Raw genomic sequence first — 10,423 nt, forward strand, 5'->3', positions numbered from 1 at the left:
CCGAACCCGCAAAAAAACACATGAAACCCGGGCGGGGTGGGGCGGGGCGGGGCGGGTTTGCGGGTTGGGCGGGTTTTTGCCCACCCCTACTCTTTTGCACATAGGTTTTCCTCCATTCCCTTATTTTTCAAGAGAGCATATATTGAGAATGACCCATGTAGTTGGGATGAAGGCTTTTAGGGTAAAGATGAAAATTGTTAAACACCTATCAATAAGATCCATATTACTATTTTCTTCCCGATTTCTTATCATATGTCTGTATTATTTAATTTCCAGCTATAGAATGTACAATTCACATATTTTACTATCACAAGTAATACTAAATACTAAAACACTCCTACTCCACTGAATTGATATGACAATGTCTATATGTTCTTGGATCAACCATTATTTAAAAAATATATATATCGAAGCGTTAATGGGTATTATTATATCCGCCCAATACAATAAGGGTGAAATGAGGCTGTAGTATGTAACATTACTCAATTATCATTATTTCATTGGAAGGGGCAATAGAAGCAATGTATTTTTGGAAATTTTAGATAGTCATCATATAAAGAACATAGAAGCAAAACACTCTTTAAGCTTTAAAGATATGTCAATGTTCACATGTGATATGATTGGTCCCATTAACACAATTTTCATGTAAAATCTGAAATTTATATTGGTATGAATAAAAGTGGTGTTAGGCATGGTAGAATATAAACTAAATGTGTTGGTTTGCTAAATGATGATTGTTGGTATAATATATCAGCATTGGACCCAAGCTTAAAGCCTATTTAATATAAAAGGCCAACTCCAGCAGCCCATAACATTGCAATAATTAGATAGCTCTAAGCCTGCCAGCCACATGGCAAGCATCCAAGAAGCCTATTCAGCAAGCCCCTTACTTCAAAAAGGGACACTCTCTCCAAATATAAACAAGGGTTCATGTATCACATCCCGGTCTCAGAAAAATCTCTATTTAATTTTCTCTCCAATAATATACTTTTTTTTTTTTTTTTTGTAAATAATCAAAATATCATTAAAAGTGTAAGGCACTTTCAAGTACACATGAAGTATACAATAGAAGCCACATAGCTAGTAGGAGCAAAAAGAATAAAAAAATCATGATAACTAATCATCACTTTCAAATACGATATTTACTAAACCATCGGAGTGTCCCCGGTTCCCTTGAGAACAAATGGATTCCGTTGACAATTTTTTCTATTTAGCAAGAGCCCCGTCGTTTGTCTGATCGTCTGAAAAAATTGCTTCAACAATGATCAAGGACATGGATCTAGACATTTAAGTGAAGATGAAGTGGCTGAGTTAGCAAAAGAAGCCCAAAAGCTAGGAGGATTCAGTGGCTGAGTTAGCCTCCCGCCTACGAACCAGACCGATGCCTAAATGCCTTTCTAGATATTCCTCGATGTACCGGCTATTTACAGAACATGAGAAGCGGATGAATCATACAAGATATATCATTTACACTTCAAAAATCCAGTAACTACATTACAGAGCCTTATAAACATAGTGTAAAAAGGTAAAATATTCACAGATCTTGAGGACAACACTTCAGAAGAATTCAAATTCAGGACGGATAAAGGTGTCCCAAAGAGGGCAGATTTCTTACCACCAACCTTTCAAATACATCTAGTGTCAGGATGAACGAAGTTATTTCCACAAAATTGAAATAGTACATGCATGATGATCATTACCAAACCCATTTACTGCAGTAAGGCTGAAGCATCGCTGAAAAGCCAAGTTAAAGGGAGAATACCAACACATGAATTAATCAAAAAAGGATGGCCAAACTGAAGAAGGATTTTGTATTCAGCAGAACATTTCAGACTTCTGGTTTACAAGGAGAGTTAAAAAAGTAATACCTGATTTACCTCAAGTACTGTGATCAGCAAGAATGTACAATCCAGTGACCTCATGAGCTCAATAATGTCAAGACTGATTAGGAAGCTGTGCAAAAGTTCCCATGTTGGGGCTGCAGCCACCGACCATCATCTTCTTGTAGACTGCATAAGCATGGTCTGGATCTCCTGACATACCATATCCTCGAATGAGAGCATTATAGGTGAACACATCCGGTTCAAGACCTAAAAGTTGCAGTTCTTCATACATCTTCCCAGCTTGCTCCACCATTCCAACAATCCCAAAATTGAGGATTAGTGAATTGTAAGTGTAAAGATCAGGAATAATGCCCTTATTTCGCATTTCATTAAAAAGAGAAAGAGCTTCCTCCATCCTCTGTGATCTTCCAAGTCCACTAATTATAAGATTGTAAGAGACCAAGTCAGGATCGATGCCAGTGACCTTTAGTTTGTCAAAGTAATGCAAAGCATCATCAACTCTCCCTGCCATGCACAGGGAATCTACAAGAATGGTGTAAGACTTCAAATCAGGCCTTATTCCTTCTTTGACCATTCTTTTAAAAAACTCACAAGCAGTCTCCACATCACCAGCTTTCCCAAATCCATTTATAAGAATATTGTAAATGGCACAGTTGGGCTTGCATCCAGTGTCCAGCATCTCTTCAAATAACTTCAATGCTTCCTCTAGTCTTCCTGACTTCAAAAGTCCATCTAGAAGAGGGCCATAAGTACAAGGTGTGGGAGAAAAATCACCACTTATGAGATCATAGTAAAACCCTATAGCCTCATCTAAACTATTAGATCTTACAAGACCAGAGATCACGATATTATGAGTAATGGTGTTAGGCTTGCATCCCCTACAATGCATCTCTTTATACAGGTCAAGAAGTTCATTGATCTTCCCAGCTTTCCCATGAGAATCAAGCAACAAGTTGTATGTGAAAACATCTGGGGCACAACCACCATTCATCATCTCCGTAAAAAGATCCCAAGCTTTTTCAGTACTCTGGATTTCAAGAAGCCCACCAATCAAACAATTATATACTTCTAGTGTTGGGGTAATTCCCAGAGTTTTGGTAAATTTCACAAACAAATTTTCAGCATCAAGAGCTTTCTTATTCTTACACAAAAATACAACCAAAGGAATCAATACTCCCTCGTCCTGGCAAATCCCATTGGACACCAGTCTTTCAGCAAATAATATGGCTTTATCTAATTTAGCTTCAGTCAATATCCCTCCCACTAAATCTTCCCAAAAAGGCCTGTCTGTCCGAACCCCAACCTGATATACAAAATCCTTGGTAATCTTGAAAGCATCCTCAATCGACCCACCCTTTATAACACCAGGAAGTAAGGTGCATAAAGTTACATGATCAGGATACAGCCATTTCTTCATCTGATGGAAGAACCAGAATGCATCATTAACTCTATTTTCTTTAATTAGGCCATAAATGATAGTGTTGTAAGTCAATACATCAGGAAGGCAGTTCATTGTTGTCATTTTAAAAAGCATTTTCAAAGCCAAATCAACCTCTTCATTTTTGCTAAGACAATCCAGGAGTGTGTTGAAAGTTACTGTGTTTGGAGGACACCCAAGGCCAGTCATGCTCTCAAACAACTCGATCGCTTTTTGAACTTGACCGTTCTTCCCTAGTCCAGCAAGTAGTGTGTTGTAGGTCACAACTGTAGGAGCAAGTTTCATGTCCTTGATTCTGCAAAACATTTGCCATGCTTCATCTACTCGGTTAGCCTTATAAAGTGTGTTAATCAAAGAATTAATTATGATAACATCAGGTTCACACCCATTTTCCATCATCTCAGAGAGTAATTTAATGGCTTCATCTACTTGACCCGCCTTGCTGTAGCACTTCATCATCATGTTATAAGTTACTGTATCCGGAGCAAGCCCACTATTTTTAATCCCATTAAACATATCTTTTGCTTCTTCAAGCCTACCCATTGCAGCAAGGCTATACAAAGATGCATTACAGGCAACAATATTAGGAACAATTCCTCTAATTTTCATTTGCTTAAAGGTATGAATAGCTTTGCTAGGATCACCAGACTTTCCATAATAGTCAATGAAAAGGATATATGTATAGGCAGTAGGTTCAACTCCTAGAGATTGTATATCATTGAAAAGTTTCAATGCCTCTTCCAACCTATTTACGCTTAAAAGTCCACAAATCAATGCATTATAAGTATGCAGATTCGGTGAGACCCCTTGCTTCTTCATAACATCCAACATGCCAAATGCTTCGTCAACATTCCCAGCTTTGCATAAGGCACTAACAAAGATGGTAAAAGTAACCACATCAGGAGCATAACCATCCTTTTTCATTTCATGCCAAATTTCTTTCAGAGTATCCAAGTCTCTGCAGTCACTAAACTTGTCCAACAAAGTAATGTAGGTTACTCGATCAGGTTTATGACTGGTAGCTTTCATCTTTGCAAATAATTCCTTGGCATTATCAAGTTTCCCTGCGTTACAAAGAGCATCTATAATAACAGTATAAGTAACAACATCAGGCCCACATCCCTCATCATCCATTCTCTTCAGAATCGAACGTGCTTCATCAATTTTCCCAGCCCTCCCAAGTGCTCTAATGCATATGGTGAAAGTGTACACATTTGGCCTCAACCCCAAACTTTCCATCTCTTTTAACAAATCCATTACGGTTTCAACATCCCTTCTCTTCCCCAATGCCACCATAAGCGCTGAGTAAGTCTTCAGGCTGGGCTTATTCCCTTCTGAGACCATACTTCTATAAACCTCCAAAGCCTCCTTACAAAAGCCAGACTGAAGTACCAAATGGATCAACCCATTATACGAATACGCATTGAGAACAAACCCAGCTTTTCGCATCTTTTTGAGTGCAATTGGTGTTTGCCGAATCCCACCTCTTATGTAAAGGCCTTTAAAAATAGTTAAATAGGTCGTCAAGTTCCTGTTAATGATTTGTTTTTGCATCAGATCGAACACAACAGCCATATCCCCCACCCTCCCGTGAACCCTCAAGACTTCAAGCATGAAATTACACGTTTCAGTGGTATGTACAACACTGGGCAACTGGGCAACAGAGTTAAAGTGAGAAAAAGCACAACTTGGGTCCGAAATCGACTTCAAAGCCCCAATAACTTCCTCCGAAGACACTGCACTTTTGGGCTTCCCATTTGGACTTTTCATCACAAACCTACAAAAACCCACTACTCTTCTCCTGTGCTTCTTCCAGTTCACCATAGACCCACTAGGCAAAACCTTCAAATTTCTACACTTTCTTCCTCCTACCAACCCATTGTGGCTTGAAACATATGTCTTACTATCGGTGAAAGCAGAACCATAAGTGATATTACTACAGCACATACTTGAAGAGCAGAGGATTAACACAGCCATGAACAAATTATAATCACCAAAAAAGGAATGAGCAAAAATGAGTCTATCCCAGAAACAAGAAATGAATTCGTTTCTGCATGTAAGGTGACTGTTGAATTGCCTGTGACAGAACAAAATAACGTAGAGACACAGAAACGGGCATGAACTAACCTGTATGACTTAAAGGTGCGGAGAGATAGAGAGAAAGAGAGAGCGTGATGCTAGGGTAGAAGATGAGATTGCTATGGTGGCCGGTGGGTATAGCTGGCGTCAGATATTTGAATTCTGAGAGCGTCAGTCAGCTGGGAACTCCATGGCCTTGGACTTCAGAGCCTTTTGGATATTTTTCGATTTTGGTAGAGAAAACGATAAGGGGCAGTTAGTTACCAAAAATTCTTGTCAGAACGAGGACGAAAATGGCATTTTTGCATACAAAATATTTTATAAAAAATATTCTTATAAATTTTTAATGTTAAAAATTTAATTATATTATGCCACTGCACTTTTTAAAAGTTTGTTTTATAAAATATTGGGTAAAGTTTACTTAATCTTCTCAATCTACCACCCCAATGACAATCTATCCCAAAACTATCAATTGCGACAATTTATTTCTCAAACTACTAAAACAATATTAATGTACTCCCGAATCTCAACAAAATAACGAAGTTATCCTTACTAAAATAAAAATAAAAACACTAAAATTTAATTTTTTTTTCAAAATTTTACGGGTATTTTTGTCTTATTAAAAATTTTATAAGGGTAATTTTGTTATTTTGTTAGCATTGGGAATAAATTATCATTAGGGTAGTAGTTTGAGGAGTTTAAGTATATTTTACCCTAAAATATTTTATAAGTCTAACATTTCTTTTTATTGATATGAGTATAGAGGCTAGAAGAACTTCCTATTTATTGATATGTGAGTATAGAGGCTAGAAGCCTAGAAGAACTTCCTATGGGTTTTATGAAGATTTTTTTTTTCCCTACAACTAAACCTACAAGCTATTTTATAATTTATCGACACATAGCAATACGTAATTAAAGAGGGCTAAAGTTTTTTAAGTGACTAATGTATTTCCAATTATGTGTTGAGACGAAATAATAAACTGTAAAATAGTTGTAAGTATCATTGCTAATTATTAAAGGCTTTGCCAATAAATTGTTTTCTATTCTTTTTTAAAAAAATGCTAGACCAACTGTTTTACAACACAATATGTGATTTGAGGGTATTAATTTATTTTATTTTATGGTTGATGTAGCTCCAATCATTAACCGATAGGTGCCAACAAATTGTAAAAGAGCTAAATTACTCACATGGGAAAATGCTTTGTGTACTATTGCTTTTACTATAACTCTTTTTAAAAGACAATCCCTATTTTTATATCATAGTAATGTTAAATACTACATTCTAACACCCCTATTCCATTGGGCCGATGTAGTAATAATGTCTTTATTGGATAACTCTTGTTAAAAAAAAAAAAAAAAAAACCCAAAGATTGATGGACACTTCTAGATCAGTCAGGATGCAGTATTTAGAATGAGTATTTATAGAAATGCTATCATATGAGAGTTCACATTTTAGTAGCTAAAGTAATAAGTATCATCTAGACTGCGGTATCAATTTGTAAAGATTTGTAGTAAAAATTGAAATACACTTAATAACACTTTTTAAAAAATGCTGCAATTTTTAAAACTATTTAAAATGTGTTGTAATTTTAATTGAAATCATGTTCAAAACATGACTTTCAAGCTACTGTACATTCAAAACATGATTTGAATTAAGGTTATCATGAATATCTAAAAGGTTTTAAGATCACTGAATTTTATAAGTTAATTATTATTATTTTTTTGGTAAAACCCCAACTTTTAAATTGATATCTTTTTAAATGATTGCAATGGCAATGGCAATGGCACTTTGGCTCTATTTTTAAGATTCGTGCTTTAGTTCATTCAAGGATTTTTTAAAAAAAATAAATAAATAAAATAATAATAATTAAATATTGGATGAATTCACACTTGTTCGCAATATAAAATATATTTTAGAGTACTAATGGCGTATATGAAAATAAAAAACGCCACCCGTCACATGGCGAGGGGCACCCAAATATACTAATGGCGTATATGAAATTATCACAAAATAAGGGACAAAGTAGAAATACCCACATAATAAAGGGCCAGATAGAAATAAGAAAAGCGACCCGCAGTGGTGGAATTGAAAAGGGCTGCCCTAACCCTAACCCCTCCCTAACCTTCTCGTCATCGTCTAAAACCCTAACTCTCTCTCTCTCTCTCTCTCTCTCTCTCTCTCGCGAGGTACAAATTTTTCCTTCGTATTCTCCTATTCTTTCCTTTAGCACGAGACATGTAGTTTCATGTGGTTCTGATCTTACAGTTGTGTGGTATTTTTCTTTTTATTGAGTATTAGATGCTGAAGCTGTGATTTTGACAAATTTCTAACCTTTATAATGAAATGGTGCATTAAGGTTTTACTGGGGTTCTTGGATTTTGGGATAGGAAGGAACCGAGAGTACAGGTCTACTACCATATTTATGTAATATAATGCATATAGTTTTCTGGGTGTTTTTCTGTTTGTCTAATATGTTATGATTTTTTTTCAATTTGATTTTACAAGGCTCTTGCTCTTGAATGATTTAGTTCTTAACTTATCTCAACAATGAAATGAATTTTAAATTTGAATCTTGTGGGACTGAGTACTGATTCCTCTTATTATGAGTCTGTTGGTTGTCTCTGTTCTTTTAGGTATTTCATTGTTGTATTTTATGTGAGTTCAACTGATTTGTCTTATTTTCCCTTTGATGCTTTTTTTTTTTTTTGGGGGGGTGGGAATCTTTTGTTGGAGAGATATCTGATATTGATCCGTTATTTCAGTGAAGTGAACAATTTGCGAAAATGTATCTCCAGTTTTACATTAACGAGAAGGGCGAAAAAGTCTATACTGCTAAGGTATGGTATACTGATTGATTCCACAGCTCTCACTTTTACAACAGCGGTGGCTGTTTAATCGTTGGAGTCTTCTATGAAGTTTTGTATATATACACTGTTATTATACATGGGCCATTCAAGCTCATCCCGTGCATGTGAGTTTGCGAGCATGTGTGCAATTGTTGACACCCCCACTTCAGAACAGTTATGCCCTGAAAGAATTTATTGTATATCTTATTATCAATATGCTAGTTGACAGTACAGAATGAATTTTTTTATTTTTTTTACCTAAGTGCTAGTTTGGAACACAGGTAGGCGAGAAGTATATGTTTAAGATGGGTACTGTAAATCATGCATATTTACAGAGCACTACTAAGTGTCACTTGAATGAAATTAATGGAATACTTATGCAGTTGCAAATTTTTGTTTCAGTATTAAATTAAGATATAAACTTAGGGTGAAAAATATGCAGGGTATTTTGTCAAAAGCTCCTGATAATAGTTAGTATGATTTTTTTGTCAAAAGCTCCTCATATGGAGCTTGGAGTGTCTGTAGACTGTAGTTAAGTTAATGCTTACTTTATATCAACACAAATTTTTTTAAGGATTGTAAACATTTTATGATTTGTTTTCTACTCTTAGTTCTCTTTTGTTGACTTTCATTTTCTCTTCTACATGCAGAAAGAATCACCACTGGGACGGGCAACAGAATCTGCTCATCCAGGTAATGTAGTGTAATGTGCTTGACCTTTTGCACTTTCTTTATTATTTGTATGGGCATTTTTGTGTAAATGTAATGTGAAAGTAAATTACGCTAAATCTGGTTCAACCTGTTTATTGATAGCATTATGACAGCAGACTGCGGATGCATGTGGAGAGTTCAATACACAAATAAATAATGAATTAACTTACACAGTCATTTCATTACCTGTGTGTACTTGTAGTCCACTAGTGACTGTTTTCAGACTTGTTCTGAAAATAGCCGACACTATAGATCGTTCAAGTTTGTTCCTTGAGTTTTCCATCAAATTTTCTTGCCTTGTGTTGTCTTATTCAGTCTAATTGTTGTCATTGATGTCGTAACTGAATGTCATACCGTTGCTGGGATTTTGTCATCTAGGCTTCTAATACTACATCCTATGGTCACTTCATTTGGTATATAAATCTTGTTATCTATACAACTGTGGTTGCATATGGTTGGTGAAAATCTGTTGTCCATACTATCTAATTCATGTTTGTTTTGAGAGTTGAGTCCACATGACAATTTTATGCAATCAGGCTAATCTACTTGCATCATATGGTTGCGTATTCATAGATAATGTTTGTTGATGAATAAAATGGCTATTTCTTTGAAGAGTTGATCTTTGTGGTTAGCTATTGGGTTGGATGGCCCACTTCATTTTAGATTGAGCACCTCATTCTGTTGGACTATGGCACTAAGGGGCTCCATTTGTTTTGACGAAAAGTGTTTTCTAGAAAACGTTTTCCCTATTTTCCAGTGTTTGGTCGACCAAAAATCATATTCATATCGAAACATTTTTGGTTGACCTGGAAACCTTTTTTAATTTCCATAAAATTGTTTTCCTTCTTTTAAAACCGTAAACAATTTTATATGTTTGAGCTTCTCCTCGTACACATTCTTTCTCGCAATTCATTCTCTGCTGTCATTGGATGTCACCGTCCACCGCAATCCACAGCTGGCCGCCACCAAAGGTAGCCGGCTGTCCTCAGTATCATTGATTTATTGTACGAGCTAAACACCAAAAAATATTTTCAAGTGTAATTATTTTTCAGAAAAATTATTTCGCCACAGAAAATATTTCCCGTTGAAACAAATGGAGCCCAAATGTTTTGAGTGTGGTTATGGTTATATGTTTTTTTTCTCTGAATTGGCAAATAGAAATTATCAGGCAAGGAGAAGAAGAAAGGAGAAATTGCTTTACAACTATGAACTAGTTTTAAGAGAACAAAATGACAGTAAATTCTACTTTATGAGCTTCAACTTTGGCACATGTAGAAGGACCCGGCATGGAAAAACCTTCTGCTAAAAGACGATTCTGTATTCATTTGGCTTACTATTGAAAGAAAAAGCTTGCATCTACTCTGCTTAAGCCCCCTATTATAACTGCTCCCATCCCGCTCCAAATATTCCCCCCACCCTTCTCTCAAATATTTTGGCTGTTATTTTTCTGCATTTTGATATGGAACTTTCATCATAATTGCTGCTGATCTATTTCCGTCTCCAC

At 35.8% G+C, this 10,423-nt stretch overlaps 1 protein-coding gene across 2 annotated transcripts; it reads right to left on the reverse strand.

Annotated features, from left to right (window-relative positions):
• Positions 1-1,029: 1,029 nt before the first annotated feature.
• LOC132191147 (pentatricopeptide repeat-containing protein At4g31850, chloroplastic-like) lies at positions 1,030-5,443 on the reverse strand. 2 transcript variants are annotated; one of them, XM_059606169.1, is made up of 2 exons: positions 1,878-5,443; positions 1,030-1,734 (listed from the first exon to the last, which is right to left on the reverse strand). In XM_059606169.1, exon 1 carries the CDS (start codon positions 5,257-5,259, stop codon positions 1,936-1,938), a length of 3,324 nt encoding a protein of 1,107 aa, XP_059462152.1. In that variant the 5' UTR covers positions 5,260-5,443; the 3' UTR covers positions 1,030-1,734; positions 1,878-1,935. The 2 variants fall into 2 exon arrangements, with proteins under 2 accessions (XP_059462152.1, XP_059462150.1); XM_059606167.1 differs by having other exon boundaries at positions 1,869-5,443.
• Positions 5,444-10,423: the final 4,980 nt, after the last annotated feature.

Source organism: Corylus avellana, chromosome ca8 (assembly GCF_901000735.1).
Source record: "Corylus avellana chromosome ca8, CavTom2PMs-1.0".
Lineage (NCBI taxonomy): Eukaryota > Viridiplantae > Streptophyta > Magnoliopsida > Fagales > Betulaceae > Corylus > Corylus avellana.